Source organism: Colletes latitarsis, chromosome 10, assembly GCF_051014445.1.
Source record: "Colletes latitarsis isolate SP2378_abdomen chromosome 10, iyColLati1, whole genome shotgun sequence".
Taxonomy (NCBI): Eukaryota; Metazoa; Arthropoda; class Insecta; order Hymenoptera; family Colletidae; genus Colletes; species Colletes latitarsis.
The window spans coordinates 21,580,941-21,603,944 of NC_135143.1; the positions used below are offsets into that span (position 1 = coordinate 21,580,941).

The 23,004-nt window shown below is 37.6% G+C and overlaps 2 protein-coding genes across 2 annotated transcripts; both read right to left on the bottom strand.

Annotated features, from left to right (window-relative positions):
• Positions 1–212: 212 nt before the first annotated feature.
• On the bottom strand, positions 213–12,337 carry LOC143347040 (constitutive coactivator of PPAR-gamma-like protein 1 homolog). Its single transcript, XM_076775872.1, has 16 exons — positions 12,233–12,337; positions 11,120–11,515; positions 10,862–11,034; positions 10,677–10,790; positions 10,467–10,613; positions 10,011–10,377; positions 9,676–9,930; positions 9,216–9,596; positions 9,004–9,142; positions 8,793–8,918; positions 8,539–8,656; positions 8,175–8,475; positions 7,499–7,743; positions 7,283–7,411; positions 7,013–7,113; positions 213–6,795 (listed from the first exon to the last, which is right to left on the bottom strand). Exons 2-16 carry the CDS (start codon positions 11,322–11,324, stop codon positions 6,654–6,656), a joined length of 2,943 nt encoding a protein of 980 aa, XP_076631987.1. The 5' UTR covers positions 11,325–11,515; positions 12,233–12,337; the 3' UTR covers positions 213–6,653.
• Positions 12,338–13,173: 836 nt separating this feature from the next.
• Positions 13,174–16,704, bottom strand: Gp93 (heat shock protein 90 Gp93). The gene is made up of 4 exons (XM_076774598.1): positions 16,545–16,704; positions 16,370–16,456; positions 15,501–16,107; positions 13,174–15,412 (listed from the first exon to the last, which is right to left on the bottom strand). The coding sequence occupies exons 1-4, from the start codon at positions 16,588–16,590 to the stop codon at positions 13,774–13,776; spliced, it is 2,379 nt and encodes a 792-aa protein (XP_076630713.1). The 5' UTR covers positions 16,591–16,704; the 3' UTR covers positions 13,174–13,773.
• Between the last annotated feature and the right edge of the window lie 6,300 nt (positions 16,705–23,004).

Sequence of the window (23,004 nt, forward strand, 5' to 3'; positions counted from 1 at the left end):
AGAATGCCACAAACGTCATGAATCGCTCATTCGGTTACCAAAAATCGGACTAGTATATGCTTTTATAAAATATCAATATTGTCCGAAATATAGAATTAACAATGGCAAAGGGAGTAACGTAAAAACTTAAATAAAACTAACAATAAGTAGTACAGCGATAAAGACATGGACATGTGAAATGGAAAATGAAGTTAATGACGTAAAATTGCGTGTTTTTTTTTTTATAGTTCTTTTAATTGTATTCAAGACATGACAACACGTTTCAATAAATCATTATTAACTTTCGAAAATGTCAGCCAACCATCTCCGAGAACCTCTCACACGAACAGCTTTCTTACAAAACTTCACTGAAAGTTTGTTTCCTTTATTTCGAACCGTGCAGCGTGTGCCCTGCAAAGTTTTTCTTCTTCGACTCAACAGAGAATCTGTCAAACCTTAACTGATCTACTTTGCGTGTGTGTTGTATAATAGCATTTTTTTTTTATACAAGATAAACGAAAGTAAATATATATTTAAAAGAAACAAACTTAAAGCATCTGTCATTGGAGAAACTTCTCTGCACGTTGGGATAACAAAAAAAAAAAAAAAAAAAAGAATTGTTCCTTTTTCCCCAATATGCAACCGTTAGTTTTTTCTTCTTTTTGTTCAAAAGAAAAGTACCTTTCAATCGGCAGAGCAGTTGTATTCCAAAGAACAGATTTACAGGAAAATGTCGATGCAATTTGAATACTCTAAATTGTTACAACATCCATTAAAGTGCATTTTGCATTTAATATTTCGAATAATTATTGAATATATTGGTTTTGTTTCTTTCGTAGTATTATAGAGTTGCCACTACATTTATATAATGATTACCTCCTACTTTTCCAAATATGTATCCGCTTTAGAAGTACTTTAAATGTGACTTTTTTTTAGCTTTATAATAATTTTTTGGTTGCCTCGTGTTTTCGCCAGCACTGATTCTCTTCCGTTTCCTTTTTCATTCTATCTTTTCATACGCCTGCTCCTAAATTATTCAATAACATTTGGAATCTTTGTTTTTAATTTTCTTTTACGTTTTTTTAAATATACGAATATAATTAGTAGATTTCCGCGTTCTGTTTTCCTTGTAACGTCTTCTTCTCCGTCGATATTGTTTTAAAAAATGTATTTTTTTCCGAATTTTTCCAACTAGCAAAAGCATAGAATCAGCTCTGCTTGACACTAGACATGAATGGGATATATGTTACAACAGTAAGTTACAATGTAGAATAATCCAACATGAATACATCAATGTGACTTTGTGTTATAGAAAAATGCAAGGACCAAATGAGTCGGTTGTTCTGTTTTCTCTATCAGCAAATAGTCAACTAATACAGTATACTGTTTTTGCATAGAAAACCTTACGTATTATTCTTTCAAATTCTAGTGTAATCACGCATGAATAATATCCAATGATCGATGAATACATTGTTAAATCAATACACAGCAATAGTTTCAACATTGTCGTACCAAGGAACATGTTAGTAATTTCATGCTTACTGCATTTTATAGATGTTTTTCTTATCAATTCAGGCAACAACCTACCCACTGATCCATATAGATAAAAATTAATATGATCGTTGATACCATTATAGCGCATGTACAATTTTTGCTTGTTTACCTTTGTTGTATAGATACAGTATTTCTCTGTACCATTGTCACTCAAAAGCATAAAGTGTTCGCTGAAAGATTTTCCCCGTTAAGAACCATTTGCATTTCATGCGCTACACACGTGATCATCGATTACTTTGTATTGTTACATATAACAAAACAAGAAAAAAAGATATTGAAACGAAAATAAACATATAATGATTATAAATTGTAACATACAATGGTTATTCTTTGTACGCTTTTGTATTTTAATCATTTACTTTTTTTCCTTGTCGCTTCCATTAGCTATGAAAAATAATAGCAGAATATACTTGTTATGTAATATTTAATAAGAATATATAAGGACGGGGCCCACATAAGTTTGCAGCTACATTGATAAGTGTTTTTAATTCATTACGTCTTTTTTTGGTTTTTTAGTTTATTAGATAGTTTTTATTTTACTGTCTTTGCTACCGTACTTTTAATATATCTTCTTAATAGGTATGCAAGTGAAGAAAGTATGGTAAAAGAAACTTAAAATTTAAATATCGAGCATTACATTAGCAACTTACTATCTCTCTTTCCCTTCAAAGAGCCTGTTTGTTCTTTATTAGGTTGCTATCAAGAATCTACACGAAGCTACACGGCACATTTCAAAGAGAAATGAGAAGAAACATTAAACGGTTTTAATGCCCATCGGTTGCGTGCTTCTACGGAGATACAGTGAAACAATAATTATAACTCATTATCGTCATTGTTATTTTTTTGTGGCAATCATTTAAAACAAATCGTTGAAATTAAATGATCTGCTCCATTTTCTTTTTTATATATATTTTCTCTATGTATATTTACATATATAGTGTGATGTTCGCGAAAATACCTAAGGCTCTACTACAAATGTGATTACAAAATCAAACGAAGAACAAAATAATTATAATAAAAAAAATGAATAGTAAATAATAAAATGTAAAACGAATAACGAAGCAGCGAAGGTTTTCCTCTGTCCACGCGGTGAGAAACGATTATTATTATTATCATTATCGTTATTATTATTATTATTATTATTATTATTATTATTATTATTATTACGTTTCAATTACAGATGCTGCATCGGCATTAGAGTCTGCCCTAACAAAAGTTAATATAAGTATAGCATTAAATAGCGTTGAGAAAATAAAAAGCAAAAAACAAAAGTATCGGGGAGCTGATGCCTCGGTTTACAAAATAATAGTTTGCGTATGGATGTATGTTACGATTAAAGGAGAAAACAAAAATTAATCGCTTAAATTTACATTTTTCTCTCATTCGACCGTTTCTCACCTATAAGAAGTATTTTTATCGTCGATCCATCAGTATTGATACACAACGAGGAGTTAGCGATGTCTTACTTCAAAGTACAATGATTAATTTTTTGTTACCACAATAACACACAATTGTTCGAGAAAATCGTTTATAAAATGGTTTTACTTTCTAAAATTACACAAGAGAGATTATTCTTGGCTTTTACCCCTTTTCTGACGGATACGTCCTAGCATTGACAAGGTTTTTCGTGGGCCCCTATTTTTGCGTTATTTATTTAATTTTATGCTTTTTTTTTTACTCGTCTACTTATTACAACGAAAAAGCAGGCACGAGTCAGGCACGCACCTGTTCTTTATCATCGATCATGTTACATGCAAGTTTTCATTCATTTTTGCTTTTTGTATATATTATACGTTTGCTTTTTGCGATACTTCTGCTCTGTTTTCATTCAATATGGATTTCAGTATTTTGTTTCTCTTTTTTTTATCTTCCTTTACATTTCCTCTTTTATTTTACATTCTTTCCATGATTTGCTTATTCGCGTCATTTATTTATCAATATTATCATTATTAAATTATTCCTTGTTTGTTTATTTATTGCATTACTCATATCAGTGCAGCAGCAACTGATCATGTTGTGTACATCGTGTGTTTATGTCTTAGTTTTCTTTCATTATTTTTTGTTTATTTATGCATTTTCTGGTATTTTTCAGGATGATCGATCGATTTCTCACAAAAAATCTTCTACCTTTACACGAAAGCGTAGAGTGGCATTTTTTTTTTATTCTGGAATATTTTTTTATATTCATCCGGCAGATTTGAAAAAGTCTGTTTCTAGTTTTAACATTAACATTATACGTTTCTATCATTCGTGTACGATTGACGTCGTTAATTTCGAATGTTCAAAGGAGGTACACGGTGACTCTTTTTTCATTTTTACATATATCGGTGCGCTACGTATATTACTGTACTCGAAAAACAATGTGTGGATGTTTAAATTGAAAATCATCGAATGATAGCGAATCGTTTATCTACAAATAATAACTTTTCCGTTCACGGGATTTCATTTTTCCATTCTTTGCGAAATCTTTTTAAAGCAATTTTCCATTTTCAAATTACACTTTGGGAAAACTGTATATTATATGCATACGCTTTTATAGCTTGCATTGAAGCTGACATTGAGTTACGTTTTTATCCTCTTTTAGCTCAAATTCATTTCTCTTATCATTTTCTGTTTTTCATTCCTTTATTTATTTGCAAGCAACTCAGAGAACTCTTCAAGAGCTTCAGAGACAGAAGAATTAATGAGACCTCTTTTTACAGATTAATCACGGATGTCAAACATATTCAACATACCATCATCATCCAATGCACTTTCACCTTTCTTCCTCACTTTATCCCTTCACAATCTTAATTACTGGCTTAACGCGCTCTCTCTTTCTCTTTCTCTTTCTCTCCCTTGGTTAACCGTCACTCAAATTATATAGTTTCTCATTGTCTTAATGCATTTTACGCAATAACAAATCTACAAAAATATAACATTTTTTTATTCTTATCTCTCATTATATTATCTCAATAAATGGTTTTTCTCTCGTTCGCTCGTTCTCTCTTACTCGTTTTTAATTACTTCTGCATTCAAGACACATCTTCTTTGCCTCATCTTTGCTCTTATTTATCTTTCACATTTTTTTCTTCTTACTTTAATAATCGTGTTCTGTCGTGCTGTCTTGCTTCTCTGTTTTTTCACTTTTTTTTTTTTTTACACATTTTATGTATATCATACTTCACGGATAAAAGAAACTCCCCGCCCTTCGAACTCCAATGATCTTTGGTAGAAAGTCTTTTCGACTATTCTACTCCATAAATAGTATTTTTTTTTTTTCGTTTAACATTATCATTCCTAATCCGATTTACGCGGTGAGTACGCGACAATCGGATATTCCTTTATGTACACCAATCACACTGTCGCTTCTAAAGTAACTATTCATATGTACAATTAAACGAGGCATACATATCTCTCAAAATATGCTACAGAAGACGCAAACACTTTATTGCAATAATTTCCTCGCTGTCTTTTTCTGTCATTTTTATCCAAAACCACAATGAAAACGGGAACTATATTTCTGCAATATTTGTACAGAGAATCGCAACTTTCAAACAATATACAACTTATCGTCGTTTCCTTTTTTCTTTTTGATATAACGAAAACTTTGCGACGAAAATGTAGCATATTTTTTAAGCGATAGTGAGCATATCGTGAGGGCCACTCTTTTAGAGAACTTTGCCCCTTTTCAATGGTCGGATCACTCTCACAAGCCCCGACGATTCACAGTTACAATTATCGTACGTAAATTTATAATTCGTCCCGAAGTCGCATGCACACATTCTTCTTCTTTTCGACGCAACAGCAAATAAATATATTCGGAGGTTGGAGCTGCGTGCACGGGCGCACAAACATTCTCTTCATCTCTTTAGATGTGCACGCGGCACCGACATCGTATTTAACATTCCACATTTATATATATACATTTGTATGTTTCCTTAAGTTTCTCTCTATCGATCATACGTTTGTCATTCTTACTTACCGTACAGCGATCCACAAATAGACAATCGATTCTCACTTACTCGTTTATGATGTTCTCCCATATATGAATCCAGATCACACTAACACACACACACACACACACATATACACGTTCATACACAGTCACACGCTTACAGTTTACACATATATAATATGCTATATATCGGGAATCTCTAATCTAAATCATATATAAATATATATTTTACCTATATGAAAAGCATCAGTCTCCATTTGCTAATGAATATCTCAGTATCCTGTCTCGCGTGTTCTTATCTACAAAAAACATTAAACTATGTGTAATACAGTAATCGGTTGCGTCGTCGGTCTGTCTGTTCATTCGTTCTGTTAATCTTTCTACAATTCTAGCTGGAGATCAGAGCACTGAGACCGTCAATGCGAGCATTTCATATAATACCGGAAAATATATATTTTCATTGTAAAAAAAATAATCACACTTCTTAAGAATTAAATACTTATTAGCAGCTGACGACAACTTGTTCTCGTTTAGTAAAATTAGCGCACGCATACACTAATCAGTCGAGTTCATCCCATTGGTGATTCCGAGCGGAGCTGGTGAAACACGCTCGTTTAGCACAAGCACGATTCTGTTTTTACTCCTATTATTTTTACTTTTGCTGTTTTTTTTTTCCTTTTCTTTTCGTTTGTTTGTTTCATTTTTATCTTACACACTGAATGGTACGTTTGGCAGTGAGGACATCATATTGTGTACGTCGGAAACGGGTTTATCCGGTGTAATGTGTTATATATCTTGACATCGTTAACCGATGCCGATATTTCCTACATTAGTTTAATTAGTTTGGCCCCATCAGAGCTTTAGACATTATTAAGTGATCTTGCGCGCGACATTTGAACGGTCTTTTCCTTGTGCGAAACGTTCCAATACGATCCAACAAACGAGTATTTAGATCTTTAAAGCATTCAAAAAAAGGCCGAAAAGTATTCTTCCTTTTTATCTTTTTTCCAGTTGTAAAACCAATCCAATCATCGTACGGATACAGCTTTCGTCGATACGTATCGGAGCTTTCAGATGTCGCGTGACGCACAATCACCAGTTACACGTATAATAAGATTTTGATTGCAGTCTTGTGTCACATCCGGGAGTGTCTAAAAGTCGATAAAAAGTGATGTATAAATACCTAATTCTCAGCGACGACAGGGGCAACAAGCGCCGCGTCACCCTGCCCTTTTTCTATCCCTTTGCCGTTCTCCACGGCGTCCTCGAATTGACCTGGCACCGGCAATGCATCTTTTAGTGCGTTCATGTTTGGAATCGATTCACTGTTGGCAAAAATGTCAATGTTTGTAAGAATGGCCAAACACTGAGATAAACAAACAGACAATTATACGGGAAATCGAACACTTTCTCCAATAACATTTTACACTTTGCTATAATTAGACCGGAATCTGGTTCGATTCTCAGTTTAGTAGAGTGACTAATGCACGGACAGCAAAACTTATTCGATTTCGCGTGGAATAATAAAATTGTAATGCTTACTTGTAATCCGGTATTCCATCAACGCCGTTACCTCGTCCTCTGCTGTCCTTCTTCTCGCACTCCTTGCTCTTCTTAACGGTAGTTTTCTTTTTACCAGTTACCTAGGAAAGCTTGTCGCATTAGTAACAATTCATAGAACCATAAGTTGGGGACTACTAACAAAGGAAGCATTAAACTGGATATCTATAATCTACTATCTTATAAAAGTCAATTCACATCTAAAAGCGCAAGTTGAATGCTTCCCTTATAAGAGAAAATTTATCTTTTCACCTTCATTTGCATTTTCTTTCCACGACCTACTATTTGCGTACGATTGTTTCCCCGCGTTTGAAATGTAGGCCGACCCATGGGGGTAAAGCCACGTGGAAGACCATACTTGAGACCGCCTATCGACGTCACCTATAACATATGCCACGAGCGATTACGTCAAGTACTTTTAATAGTTATGAAATGTAATTGTCAATTGATAAGATGATATAATCCTACCTGTGGAGGAAGTCGTCCACGGAGATGTCCTTGTAGGGGCTGAGGCAAACGACCAGGTTGCCCGTAATTAGGACCCCACTGACCTACGACGACTCCAGCTATTTCGAGTTGGCCACCACGGGATGGTATAGGGCGACGCATTAATCCACGCTGAGGTATCGTTCCATTGCCACGACTGCGTATTAAACCGTCATTTATCGCGCATCCAGCAGCCAAAATATTTTGTGGCACCGATACACGGATACCTATTGCAAAAAATAATGCTCAAGTTCAGTATACCAAATACTAATGGGATCAAGCATAACGACTGCTTTGCTCGTCTAAATATTGGTTTAAAAAATTCACATGTATCAGCTTTGAGATTCGTAAACAAGGATGAACACAAAGTTCACGAAGCAACATAGCTGAATTACTCTCCTTCCACTCCGAAAGCATACCACTTAGAGTGTGCATGGTATGCTAAGGTGTTTGGAAGGGAAAATCAAACTAGAAATTAGAGATCCTGGTTTTTAACATGCATTTAAAATACACGCGTAAAATGTACGACACTAGTTATAGTTATTTACACTAGTTGTGTACACGTGTATTTTAGGTACACGAGAAATAGGGATCTCTACTAGAAACGTATTCTACTAGTGTTTCTTAAAACCTTTAATAACGTGTTGGAAAAACATACTTGGTGCAACAGGCATTGGTGGACGCGCAAAGACAACGTTGATACCCTCCAATATGGCTTTTCTCATTCGTTCAGCTTTCACGACACGATCTATAGGACCGCTGCAGAGTTCCAGTAAGTTTTTCGCGATCGTAGTACGAGCTAATTTATGGTGGAATAATTTTCCATCAAAATATAACCACGGGCAGCACATTAACCATGGAATCGGTGCACCGCATGCATCGTTTGCCAAGAGAGCAGTCTCAACACCAGCCATAAATAATGTAGCTAATTGTACTCCACGAGATGTCACTAAAGGAAGCTGTATAACGAATTTAATAAGTAACCCAACAAAGGAAATGTAATTAAAATGTATTTACAGTACCTGAAGATCTTGCAAATACTGAGCATTCATAAGTTCGGGCGAAAATGCTTGTGCAATAAAAGCATCTAGTTCCTGACGGCGAAGAATCTTTATTTTGTTCGAAAACGACATAATGTATCTGAAAAAAGGACAGACACGTTACCCGAAGCGAAAGTTATGTCTTATAATTTTGTCCATAAAAATATATCAAAAATAAAAAAAGAAATCAAAACACAATAAGATTGTCTATAATGTACATTATAAAAACCAATTACCTTAAAACGCAAGCCATGACTAAGAGGTGTTGTGGTACGTAGGAGGTATTCAACATGAGAGGCGTATCTGACCTCATACAGGTCAAGAATCCTCGCAATCGACGACGTTTGTCGTCTATGCCTGTGCTGAAAGACATTACGTATGAATTTCTTAACATTCTCTTTGATGAGAATTTAAACATCGGTATCTGGGTAAGCAGAACTAACGTACCCAAACCATAAACGTTGAATCGTAGGAACGCCCCAACCGATTTGTTCTGCCTTAACCAATTCCGGAGTTTGATATGGATTTGATTTGGACCATACCCACTCCTTTATCACAACATCTGGGACTTCGATTTTTTCGCTATCTATCAAACAAATATGAGAAAATTGTAATAAAAACGATTTTCTATGCACGGTTTTAGGACTGTTTTTACTTACCACCTTTTTCTTTACTCTTAGCAGCTAAATACATTCGGTGATGTAAATTGAATAATATCGCGTACACCATCTGTCTAATGGGTCTGTAAATGAGATGAATGGATGGAAATTCGCGGTGATTTTCGTCTTCTAAGAGAACCGGTAACTTTATTTCGCCGGCGATGAGAATCTGATAAATATGAGGTGACATTAATCCTTTCTGATGTCTCTCAGACGCGGTACGCATCACTTCCGGTACGGTAGTAGGAATATTAGTAGTCTTCTCTGCTTGCCTAGCAGAATCGGCCGTCGCATGAGACGGAGATGTAGCGGAAGAACTGCTGCTCGAACTCGACGAACTAATTAAAAGATTGTGTGTACCGTTGACAGCGTGTCCATTACCTAAATAAGATAATATTTGCTTCATACCGGGAGAAATTAACAATTGACGATCATTTGTAGTTGTTCGATATTGTCTTACTTTGTTCTTCTTCCGTCCTAACATTATCGGCGTCTCCATGACCCTGAATACCCGGTGGATCTATCACAATTTGAGGCGCAGACGTTGCGTTTGCAGTTGCTTGTTTATAAGCGTTCAAGCTCTCGTGTTCACTCTCTACCGTTTCGGACGCGAATCTAGATGTCTCTAAATTCGAATCACCTTCCGACGTTGAAGGCGTTTCGGATAGATTTGACTGTGGTTGTACTGAGTTTTGTTTTGAGTCCAATTTATGTACTAAATAATGATATTTTTTATTCTTGCGATTCAAGCGTCACTATTAAGAATGCAGGTACTGAATGTAAGTAATGCCTTACCTCTGGTTGGTTTCACCGGTTTGTAATGCAAGAATCCTTCTTTAGTTCCATTTATGTAGTACTGAACCGATTGCCTCAGTTTCGAACACCTCGGATCCGACAAAGATCCAAAAACCTTTTGCGACGCTACATCTAATTCGACGGATGGGAGGTCCTTAACGAAACTGGCAATCGTTTTTATCGTGTTCTCGACGTTAATCTTATTTAAAATAGTGTTAACGTTTAGCTTCTTATAAAAATCAGCCAGATCCTGTTCAGTTAAGATATAATTTCCAAGTAATGCAGCTAGCAAGCATAGCCTATCTGATGGGATGTTTAATGCTTTTAGAAGTTCTGGGAGAACATATTCCTTTGTATCAAGAGAACCCTATGAGTATTTAATTGTCATTAATTTCTTGTCTGATACATACCACACATACAGAGATCTGACTGTATTTACTATATGCAAGTACATACCTTATATGTAAGCTTTAATTGTTCGGACGAGAAATATCGCGGAGGATCGAATGCAGCATACTCTGCATCATCAGCAATCAAACCATTGAAGTTATTCTCTCGGCAATAAGCAATTACTTCTTGATGATGATCGTCCATGCTACATAACTGTCAAAACGCAAATTAAACAATATAATACTGGGTGAATATTAAAAGAATAATTCAACTTACAACTGTAACATTCAAATGTCGCAGAGCCATACGTAAACTGGTTCTCAGACATACTGGTGGAGTCCACCATATTTTTGGTGGTGGAGTACCTTTTGTTGAAATATGTTTTAATACCTAGAAAAAGCATCATCTAAGAGTGGGCAGGTTTTTGGTATTCCTAAACATCCAAATGGATCTTAACTTACATTGTTTACTTTAATTCGCACTTGTAATTGATTTTGAATCCAGTCTGCGCGTCTAGGAGATTCAAAACATCCATTGAAGAATACGGCTAGTTCCAAGCCTGACATTTCTGTTGCTTGTATAAGGACTGCTAAGAATTGTAACATTCGATTCCATTGTCCTCCACAAGCCCAGTCTAAAGTATAGATTGCTTCTTTAATTTTGTAATTAAAAATTGTTTTTAATTAAATATGTTCCAAACAGAGCAAAAGTATATATACCTGAGAAGTAACCTCCGTATAATCTATCTAAACAGCACTCTCCATCAAGGACTAGTCTTAACTTTCCAGAATACAATTGTGCTTTACCAACACGATTATGTTGTCTCTGTGTAATTGAACGAGCTATTTTCAATAGATCCACGGGTACAGATCCTCCTTGTATATAGTTGTTATCCAGAAAGATTTGTAAATCTTGAATGCCCATTTTGCTCAAGATTCTGTTTGCGTTATACAGTTACTAGTTAAACTTGTTTGCTTTTTTTTTTTTTATTTTTTGTATAATGTCACACTTTTCTTGTTTGTTTATAAGTTGTAGATGAGAATGTTTACTTAGTGTTTTGCTTTAGATATTTTTACGACATGAAGAAATCTAGTTTCAATTTCAATAATTTCAACCTGTAACAAACATTGTCAGTCAGTCAAAAAAATCATTGAATTTAAATACATGAATTTATCATCACAGTGCCTGACAATAAGTTTTTTTATACTTTAGCTTATACAGCACATAAATTAGACAGAATATATCAAACTATTTGGAAACATTGAACATGTACCAGATCTACTTATTGACAATTATTTGAGAAGAAAAACGATACAAAAAAATAGATATAAAATATGTTTATCCATAAATTTGTACAACAATGATAATTTAGATCCCACGAAAAGGCAGACACTCTCCTTACCATATATCGTTGATTCGTTAGGGCTCGAAAAGATTAACGAACACGCGAGACAACAAAATTTGTCATATTCGGAACAGAAGTATGCCGACGCCATTTATTTTGTTTATATGTGGCCTCCCGAATATCATTGAACAGTTCTTTTCTCTTTTAACGAAACGTTCTATCTCGTTTAGACGATCGTTATGATATAAACAAGAATAAGACAACCGGTCGGAGATTTTTTCCGTCGTTTCTCGGTTAATAAAACGTGTCCAAGAAAGAGGGGCTGTTTTATAGACCGGCATGGCGAGAGGTCTTCGCTCCTTGGCATGAAACTTACGCAAAAGAATTCGCGCGGTTTCGTGACCAGTTCTCTTTTACGAACGACACCGCGAGAATCTCAGCGAATTTAGCCTACGTAATTTCGATCCAAGAACATGACAATACTTACGTTAAATTAGCGATAATCATTGTGGCCCCAAAGAAACACAAAACACACGGGCTTTCAGAGTAGGTGACGTCGGATTCGAAAACGGAAATGAGCGCTCGGTCGTACTCGGATACCTACGCTGTTTGCCCCGGTTCTATAAGAATAAAGTCAACCCATTGGCCGATCGACCGGAATGAACTGCGTTTGCCGGAAACGAATAACTTGGCATTGTTTTGAAAATACAAACTGTAGAAATAATGGGATCCAGAAATATTTCGGATATCTTCAAAATTTTGTGTATGTTAAACTGAAGAATAAGGCTTATTAGTAACATTACCTTGGGTATTCAATTTCTTCATAATATAATGTACAGTAAATTTGCTTCTGTTTGCAAGTTGTGCAATTTCATTCTATAACTTTCCTTTCTGATACTACTTCGCTATTAATCCTCTTACTGATTTGCTTATTTCGGGTTTCTTGCAATTCATTTTGTTATATTAGTAATATTGAAAATCGTGACAAAAATTTTGAACACTCTGTTAGATTAACTATCAATAAACTCAGCAATGATTATTTTCATTTTGTGATCATCGGGAATCCTTAGTCATCAAAGTATAAATACTTTTGTGAGCTACTTCTGGTACGTTTCAATAAATTTATTGTAAAAACGGTATATGTTATTAAATTATCTTACAATTTCATTTATGTAGTCTTAAGCCCGTCCCTTGTTATATGTGTTATGAATTTATTGCTAGTTGAGTATGTGCGTGTTCCACGCGACATTTAAAGTCAATTACATCGAGAACGGCGAAATACTATTTTGTTTTAAATTTCTTTTTTTTTTGTTGTATCACCCATTAATTGTAAACAACAAGACTATATTAATTTGAACAAATCAGGGAAATTATTATTAATGTTCTTCGTTTGGAATTTTTTTCTTCGCTATGCTAAAAACAAACATGTTACGCGTTATCATTGTTTTATATTTTTCGAAAATGAAAAAGGAATATACATGTACACACTTTATCATTAACAACATTATCGCACTTTTTCGTAACAAAAACACAGAAAATACAAAAGACAATCGGCAGTAAAACCATAATGATAATGTTACTTCGATAACTTTTTAATATCCTTTTATACAAATACAGTCATTCGCATCACAAACATACTATATTTATTACGTTCAGTCAGTGATTACTTTACGTTACTATAAAAAAGTGGAAGATCAAATTAAATAAATTATAACAATAATTCGTTATCGAACGTGGAACATATGAGAGCCTACAGATTACGATGACGAACTTAATTAGTGAAATATATGCCACCTTTGCGCACTTATTACATCCTTCGATGTATCCTTGCGATAATATTATTACAAAATGCATTAAATTCTGCAAAGAACCATCAAAAGATACTTCTTTGTCCTCTCTGTACAATTACAACAGTTCGTTTTCGTTCGCAATCGATAATAGTTGCACGACTGAATAAAATTACCACATCACTATACATTGTATAATCATATAGGTATGAAAGTTAGTCTTGTGTGACGTAATTCTTGTTTACAATTCATCGTGTTTCTCATCGTCTGTTTCCTCATCGCTCATGTCCATGTCTATGATCTTCTCAGTTTCTGTTTCAGCGTCCATCGAAATCGATTCCTCGTCTTGTACTTCCTCTTCTTCTGGCATTTCATCCAGGGGAATGCCTAAAGTTTTTCTCATCAGCCGTTCCACGCTATCTGCAAAGTCGGCAGTTTCCCTAAGCATGTATCCGGACCGAAGAGTAGCTGTTCTGAACATCATCAGAGCCATATCCTTTGCTGTCTGATCGTTAGTATCCAATTCTACTCGATGCAGTAGTTCTTTAATAAGAGGATGCTTTGGATTAATCTCCAACATCTTCTTCTGATTCAAGTAGTAAGTCTTTTGTGGATCGTCACTCTTCTGATGAGCATTCGAAACCGCCAGTCTTTCCATATTTCCGGTCCATCCAAACATGCTGGCAACCAACGCGCACGGGGATTCCGTGAGACGTTCCGACACTTGAGCTTTGCTAATATAATCCTTCAAGATGTCGCTTAGCCACTTAACCAAAGGCTCGTACATGGTTTTCATTTGTTCCATTCTTTCTTTGGCTTTCTCCCCCTCGTCGAGCGTAAATCCTTCTTTTGCGACATTCTGGAATTTCTTGCCATCAAATTCGGGTAGAGCGGAAATAGCATACTCGTCGACGGCTTCGGTTAAGTATAGAACTTCATAGCCCTTCTTGTCTAATCTCTCGACGAACGGAGATTTCTTCACCTCTTCCTTGGAAGCGCCAGCGATGTAGTAAATGTATTGTTGCTTGGACTTCATGCGAGAAACGTAATCAACTAAGGATGTCATCCCCTTCTGCATGGAAGAATGGAACATCAAGAGCTTGGACAATCTAGCGCGGTTCTGAGCATCCTCCATCACGCCCAATTTAATGTTTGTGCTGTACTCCTTCCAAAACTTCTCATAATCTTCTTTGGAAATCTTTTTTATCATGTCCAAGACTTTCCTGATTAGCTTCTTCTTAATCACTTTAATGAGCTTATGTTGTTGCAAATTTTCACGCGAAACATTGAGCGGCAAATCGTCACTGTCGACGATACCGCGAATGAAGGACAAATAGTTAGGCATCATATCGGTGAATTTGTCGGTGATAAAGACTCTCCTAACATATAATTTAATGTTATCTGCTTTGGTACCATAGCGGTTGAAGCTATCGCCAGGTTGAACTTTAGGAATGAAGAGAAGCGATTTGAAGGTGACTTCTCCTTCCGCAATAAAATGAATCTTCGCCAATGGTTCTTGAGTATCTTTCGTCAATGCCTTGTAAAAGTCGTTGTAATCTTTCTCCTCGACTTCGGAAGGTTTCTGGGTCCATATTGGTTTGGAATCATTCAGCAGCTCCCAGTCCCAGACAGTCTTGTCGACTTTCTTGCTTTTCTTCTCCTCTTCCGGGTCCTCTTCCTCTGTTAACGTATCTTCGGTAGATTCATCCTTCTCGCTTTCATCTTCATTTACTGGTCTCTCCTCTTCCACTTCTTCGACCTGAATGACTTTACTACCCCAGAGGTATATAGGGAAATTAATAAATTGTGAGTATTTCTTTACTAAGTTTCTGATTGTGTCTTCCTCCAAGAAGTCCAGCGCCTCGTCTTTCAAATGAAGGCTGCAATGATGAATAAATCAGTTACTACTCCAGTTTTGTTGAATCAATGACCCTGAAATTAATATGTAATAAATATTATTTTGTTTACCTGACAGTTGTTCCTCTTTTCAAGGTGTCTCCCCTTGGATCTTCAACAATACTATAACTGCTACTATCGGACTGCCAGATATATTGTTTGTCATCATTGTGTTTAGAGGTGACAATTACTGTATCAGAGACCAAAAAGGCAGAGTAGAAGCCTACTCCAAACTGACCAATCATATCATTTAGATCCTGAGTATTTGAAGTATCTTGCATCTTGCCCAAAAATTCAGCTGTGCCAGATTTAGCAATAGTTCCAAGATTATTGATTAATTCGTTCTTGGTCATACCAATACCAGAATCAGTTATACTCAATATTTTATTTTCCTTGTCTGACTTTATCCGAATTGCTAACTCAGGGTTACTGTCTAGAACATTTCTATCGGTAAGGGATAACAATCTAATCTTATCCAAAGCATCTGATGCATTGGATATCAATTCTCTCAAGAAGATATCTTTATTGCGATACAATGAATTTATAATAAGTTTCATTATACGATTGACTTCAGTTTGGAACACAAACTTTTCAGCCTTCTCTCTAAGTTCCTTTATTTGAGCTACATTCAATCCATCTAGCTTTATAGCCTCTTCTTCCCTCTGAACCACCTGGTCATCTGTAAAAACATTTACTTACACATTTAGTAACTGAATATAATATAAATATACAGGTGATCTAACACTGCTTCTAACACATTAAATTATTTTAAAGTATTTCTGAAGTATTTTATTCTTTTATTCAAAAATCATAAAGTTATTTTTAGTCTTTCATATTATCAATACGGGGGTGTATATCTATTACAACTACTGTTGTCAGATAAAGGTTCCATATGTACATCTGTTTTAAATAACATAGAAATATATAAGAAAACGTGTAACCTGTTCGAGATCCTTCTCGGCTGGCACCCAAATCATTTTCAACGGTTGCAGTATCCTCCTCAATATGATCTTCTGCCCTAACGTATCCTGAGTAATAAAAAATCGACGTAGCTTGATTAACGTGTATATGCGAACACTATTCTCTTCATAATTATCATTTTTTAATTTAACTTACCTGTTAGGAGGAACAATAACGATACCAATATTAACGCTTTTTTCATCGCTGTCCTGAATAGTTCACAATATCACAAAAAAAAAGCGAAAACACCGAAATTTATACCACACACCTCACTCAGTTGTTTTACATCGACTGTCATACAATCTAACCTGCGACGCTATGTTATAGCGAGAGGGAATCAAGTACATCCACCAATCATATGAATCCACGCAATGCACATTGACCAATGAAGGACAAGCCGGTATAATTCAGTCCAAATGTCTTCTTCGCATTGGCGGAAGAATACAACACATGGCTTTACGATTGTTCCAGAATATTCTTTTTCATTCCCTTTACTTTACATAAAATTTATATTAAACACATATTTTAATTGCTTATATTACATTTATATACGTAGATTGTAATAATAGTATGATATTTAAAATATTGTATGACATTTGATATTGTTACAAAAAGTCTATCTGTACAGACACAGTTATCTACAGATAATAAGTAAGTTTTAATCAAAACAGTCGATAACTTGTCACATCACCAATAGCATTTACGAGGTATACGAATAGAACTTACATTCAATGTATTTTAACCTATTTGCAAAGCTACAAAGTTTTATTGAAATTGATTGTTCCTCGAGAGTGAAACGTCACAAACAAATTCCTAAGCGAGCAGTACACATGTAAACGCGAGTCCCGGGAAAAAAGCCGCCCGACAAATTGACCAACTCGCACCAGCGAGTGACTGTCGATAAATTACGCGGTCATAGGTTATCGAGCGACCAGATTATGCAGATGAACAGCATCGATAAGGAGTCCTACGTTCGATTGTTATCGTGGCCCGTGTCATGCATCACGTCATAATATACGCTGAAAGCGATATGCACTTTCGTTCGAGAGGATGCTACCTTCCGATAGGTTGAACTCGACCATGCGGAGGTCCACGTACCTCGAGGAACTAGAAAGATTGCCCCTAAGTGACGTTCGCGATGCGAGAGAAATCTGTCTTTTTGCCCGTAAAACGCGATGTTGCGGTGGTAATACTATTAATCATTGATTCGTGCGATACGAAATCTTAACAAATATTAAAATAATTTTTTACGAGAATAGCAATCGCTGCATGTAAACTCCATACAGAGTACGTACTCGACGATGGTGTGAATTAAACAATTATAAATAAAACTTGGCATTGTTTAACATTCTAACGCAATAGTTTAAACAATTCTTAACAATATGTGGTATATGAATAATGAAAGGGCCCATCAGTATGCGTAAATAATAATTTTTCGCGAAATAATTTGTCCATCGGACGCGTAAAGATGGCTGACACACGCTGTGCTCTCCCCACTCCTCCGCCACTACATTAAAGGCTCATACGGAGACTTACATGTCTCATTCGTGCGGGGGGGTCCAAGGTTGGCGGACTTCCTGGCTCGGTGGGTATCCTGGGATCATCCTAGGCTGACCAAGGGGGACCAGGGAGACCAGGGCTGACCAGGGCTGACCAGGGCTGACCACTAGTGACCAGAACTGACCAGTGCTGACCACTACTGGCCACTTGACCAATGGTGAGCTTGTGATGACCAATTGCGTCTACTTGCTGGTCAGTGGTGAGCTCTGTTCAAATTTTCCCCCTCTCTTATTTTATTGATGCCAAATTTACTTGTATGTTTCTGAGTACCGTTTGATGGAAATATTGATTTTGTTTGATTTACTGGTTTCTGTTTCGTTTCTATGGATGTTTCCCCTTATCGATATTCTCTTGAATTGTTGGTCATTTTTGTTCTTCCATTATTAATTTTGACAATCCTAGTGGTATCTTAAGTATATGTGGTCATTTACTGTTTCTATCTTTCGATTGTTTCTGGAATTCATGTCTGTCTCTAACAAGAACTAATGTTGAAAGACGATGTACGATAAAATACTGCTTTCACTTCTTGTTATTTCGTACAATCGTTTGACTCTTTCCTGCGTACATCAGTATCGTCAGTTGATTAATTATGATTTTTACTTTGATGTTACTTGTGATGTGGTTTCGACGTTCCGTTCATTTTCTTCCGATTATCAGTATCGTCAGTTGATTAATTATAATTTTTACTTCGATGTTATTTGTGATGTGGTTTCGACGTTCCGTTCATTTTCTTCCGATTATCAGTATCGTCAGTTGATTAATTGTAATTTTTACTTTGATGTTATTTGTGATGTGGTTTCGACGTTCCGTTCATTCTCTTCCGATTCTGACTCGATAAAAATATTCTCAATTCGTACAATTCATTGACTCCAGCTAGGTATATCAGCATCGTTTATTAATTAACTACAATTTTTATTTTGTCTTTATTTGTAATATTCTTAGGACATTTTGCTAAGTACACTGCTTGCTAATAGAATAAGACCCATACTAACATACATCATTTAATTCTTTAGGTATGACTGTTTCTAAATTTCGTAGGTTGTCCAACTTATAGATTTTCATCAGCTCCATTAAGTGTTCTTTAATGATACTAACACAAGTAGCAGTTTTTGTTTCAGGTCAGATCTATTGTAGATCAATTCCAAGGACATCGAGGGAGGACGCTACAACCGCCGAGGGATTCAACCATCAAGGGATACAATCATCGTGGGATTCAACCACAGAGGGATTCATCCGCCGAGGGATTCAACCATCAAGGGATTCAATCATCGAGGGATTCCGCTATCAAGGGATTCAACCACAGAGGGATTCATCCGCCGAGGGATTCAACCATCAAGGGATTCAATCATCGAGGGATTCAACCACAGAGGGATTCAACCAACAAGGGATTCAATCATCGAGGGATTCAACCACAGAGGGATTCATCCGCCAAGGGATTCAACCATCAAGGGATTCAATCATCGAGGGATTCAACTACCAAGGGATCCAACCACAGAGGGATTCATCCGCCGAGGGACCTTTAATTCCAAGTACATTAGTCTTAAGCTTCGTCGCGAATATTAAAATTAACGTCGAAGATTTCTCTATTGTCCGTGTTACCGCGCCCTACCAAGTAATTATTGACCAAGTAGCTTCACTTTCTCTCGTCCTCTCTTTTCCCGTTTTGATCACCACTGCTTTAATATAGAAAGCAAGTGATCGGCCGTGTAGTTGGTCTAAAAGATATAATCGCCTTCCCTTGGTAGCTCGAGATATCAAGGGCAGTAGATTCAATCCTAAGATCCGCTGCATGGTTTAGCATCGCGTCGCGTCGCGTATCCCACGATTTAACTTCATCCCTTCTTAAAGGAGATAATTGCTTGGTACCACTAATTTAGAAAATAGGAGTTTCGTTTTCTCCTATCTTCTCAATATTAGATCCGAATCTGCTAGCTAAAATTTCGACGTTAATTTTAAGTCTCTAGTGTATCCGCGTATGTGCCACGCAATTGTTTACCAACTAGCTTCTCGTATATTCGTTCCCTCGTTTCTCGCTTCGATCACCGCTGTTTCGTAGAACGCAACATGTGATCGGCCGTCCAGTTCGTCCGAAAAATCTAGTCGCCTGTCCATGATGGATCGATTTCTAAAAATAGAAATCAGTCTACCAAGGGCAGTGTCGATTCGATTCGAAGATCTGCTGCACGGTTCAGCATCGCGTCACGTCTCCCAGAATTTAGCTTCACCCCTCTTTTTAAACAAAAACAATTGCTTGGTACAATTAAACTAGACTTAAGCATCGACGACCATTGTACGCGTCTTCGTTACATGCCAAGTAATTAATAAACAAGTAGCTTCTTTTCCTTTCGTTCCCTCGTTCCCTGCTTCGATCATCATTGTTTCATTGAAGGAAACATGTGATCGGCCGTCCAGTTGGTCCGAAAGATCTAATCGCCTTCCTTTGGTAGCTCGGTCGAGGGAACATGGTTCTTCGCTGGAAGGTGTGGAGCTTCCGTATCCTGCGGAAGCGCATACCTTCCAGCGGAAGTCGATCTTGTCTCAGGTACTCTCTCTTTGTCAGACAACCTAAGTCGGGTCCTTCGGGCTCCCGGCGGGTTGCGTTGGAGAAATGGAGACCTCGATTCAAGGTTGCAGCATCCATTTTCCTATAGAGATCGAGTTAGCAAGGGCAGTAGATTCGGTCCAAAGATCCGCTGTACGGTTTAGCATCGCGTCGCGTCGCGTCTCTCACTATTTAGTTTCGTCCCCATATTAGACCAAATAATTACTTGGTATGATTATCTAGATTTAAGCTTCGCCGACTTTATTGTACGCGTCTTCGTTACATGCCAAGTAATTAATAAACAAGTAGCTTCTTCTCCTTTCGTTCCCTCGTTCCCTGCTTCGATCATCATTGTTTCATTGAAGGAAACATGTGATCGGCCGTCCAGTTGGTCCGAAAGATCTAATCGCCTTCCTTTGGTAGCTCGGTCGAGAGAACATGGTTCTTCGCTGGAAGGTGTGGAGCTTCCGTATCCTGCGGAAGCGCATACCTTCCAGCGGAAGTCGATCTTGTCTCAGGTACTCTCTCTTTGTCAGACAGCCTAAGTCGGGTCCTTCGGGCTCCCGGCGGGTTGCGTTGGAGAAATGGAGACCTCGATTCAAGGTTGCAGCATCCATTTTCCTATAGAGATCGAGTTAGCAAGGGCAGTAGATTCGGTCCAAAGATCCGCTGTACGGTTCAGCATCGCGTCGCGTCGCGTCTCTCACTATTTAGTTTCGTCCCCATATTAGACCAAATAATTACTTGGTATGATTATCTAGATTTAAGCTTCGCCGACTTTATTGTACGCGTCTTCGTTACATGCCAAGTAATTAATAAACAAGTAGCTTCTTCTCCTTTCGTTCCCTCGTTCCCTGCTTCGATCATCATTGTTTCATTGAAGGAAACATGTGATCGGCCGTCCAGTTGGTCCGAAAGATCTAATCGCCTTCCTTTGGTAGCTCGGTCGAGGGAACATGGTTCTTCGCTGGAAGGTGTGGAGCTTCCGTATCCTGCGGAAGCGCATACCTTCCAGCGGAAGTCGATCTTGTCTCAGGTACTCTCTCTTTGTCAGACAACCTAAGTCGGGTCCTTCGGGCTCCCGGCGGGTTGCGTTGGAGAAATGGAGACCTCGATTCAAGGTTGCAGCATCCATCTTCCTATAGAGATCGAGTTAGCAAGGGCAGTAGATTCGGTCCAAAGATCAGCTGTACGGTTCAGCATCGCGTCGCGTCGCGTCTCTCACTATTTAGTTTCGTCCCCATATTAGACCAAATAATTACTTGGTATGATTATCTAGATTTAAGCTTCGCCGACTTTATTGTACGCGTCTTCGTTACATGCCAAGTAATTAATAAACAAGTAGCTTTTTCTCCTTTCGTTCCCTCGTTCCCTGCTTCGATCATCATTGTTTCATTGAAGGAAACATGTGATCGGCCGTCCAGTTGGTCCGAAAGATCTAATCGCCTTCCTTTGGTAGCTCGGTCGAGGGAACATGGTTCTTCGCTGGAAGGTGTGGAGCTTCCGTATCCTGCGGAAGCGCATACCTTCCAGCGGAAGTCGATCTTGTCTCAGGTACTCTCTCTTTGTCAGACAACCTAAGTCGGGTCCTTCGGGCTCCCGGCGGGTTGCGTTGGAGAAATGGAGACCTCGATTCAAGGTTGCAGCATCCATCTTCCTATAGAGATCGAGTTAGCAAGGGCAGTAGATTCGGTCCAAAGATCAGCTGTACGGTTCAGCATCGCGTCGCGTCGCGTCTCTCACTATTTAGTTTCGTCCCCATATTAGACCAAATAATTACTTGGTATGATTATCTAGATTTAAGCTTCGCCGACTTTATTGTACGCGTCTTCGTTACATGCCAAGTAATTAATAAACAAGTAGCTTCTTCTCCTTTCGTTCCCTCGTTCCCTGCTTCGATCATCATTGTTTCATTGAAGGAAACATGTGATCGGCCGTCCAGTTGGTCCGAAAGATCTAATCGCCTTCCTTTGGTAGCTCGGTCGAGGGAACATGGTTCTTCGCTGGAAGGTGTGGAGCTTCCGTATCCTGCGGAAGCGCATACCTTCCAGCGGAAGTCGATCTTGTCTCAGGTACTCTCTCTTTGTCAGACAACCTAAGTCGGGTCCTTCGGGCTCCCGGCGGGTTGCGTTGGAGAAATGGAGACCTCGATTCAAGGTTGCAGCATCCATTTTCCTATAGAGATCGAGTTAGCAAGGGCAGTAGATTCGGTCCAAAGATCCGCTGTACGGTTCAGCATCGCGTCGCGTCGCGTCTCTCACTATTTAGTTTCGTCCCCATATTAGACCAAATAATTACTTGGTATGATTATCTAGATTTAAGCTTCGCCGACTTTATTGTACGCGTCTTCGTTACATGCCAAGTAATTAATAAACAAGTAGCTTCTTCTCCTTTCGTTCCCTCGTTCCCTGCTTCGATCATCATTGTTTCATTGAAGGAAACATGTGATCGGCCGTCCAGTTGGTCCGAAAGATCTAATCGCCTTCCTTTGGTAGCTCGGTCGAGGGAACATGG

Bases quoted from the DNA above. Each gene is read 5' to 3' on its own strand.
- LOC143347040 (XM_076775872.1), bottom strand. From the start codon at position 11,324: ATGGGCATTCAAGATTTACAAATCTTTCTGGATAACAACTATATACAA. The intron at 10,791-10,861 runs GTAAGTTAAGAT...TGCTTTTTCTAG, and splicing joins TGCGAATTAAAGTAAACAAT to GTATTAAAACATATTTCAAC. The intron at 9,931-10,010 runs GTAAGGCATTAC...ATCATTATTTAG, and splicing joins ACCGGTGAAACCAACCAGAG to TACATAAATTGGACTCAAAA.
- Gp93 (XM_076774598.1), bottom strand. From the start codon at position 16,590: ATGAAAAAAGCGTTAATATTGGTATCGTTATTGTTCCTCCTAACAG. The intron at 16,108-16,369 runs GTTACACGTTTT...ATGTTTTTACAG, and splicing joins CCGAGAAGGATCTCGAACAG to ATGACCAGGTGGTTCAGAGG. The intron at 15,413-15,500 runs GTAAACAAAATA...TCATCATTGCAG, and splicing joins AAAAGAGGAACAACTGTCAG to CCTTCATTTGAAAGACGAGG.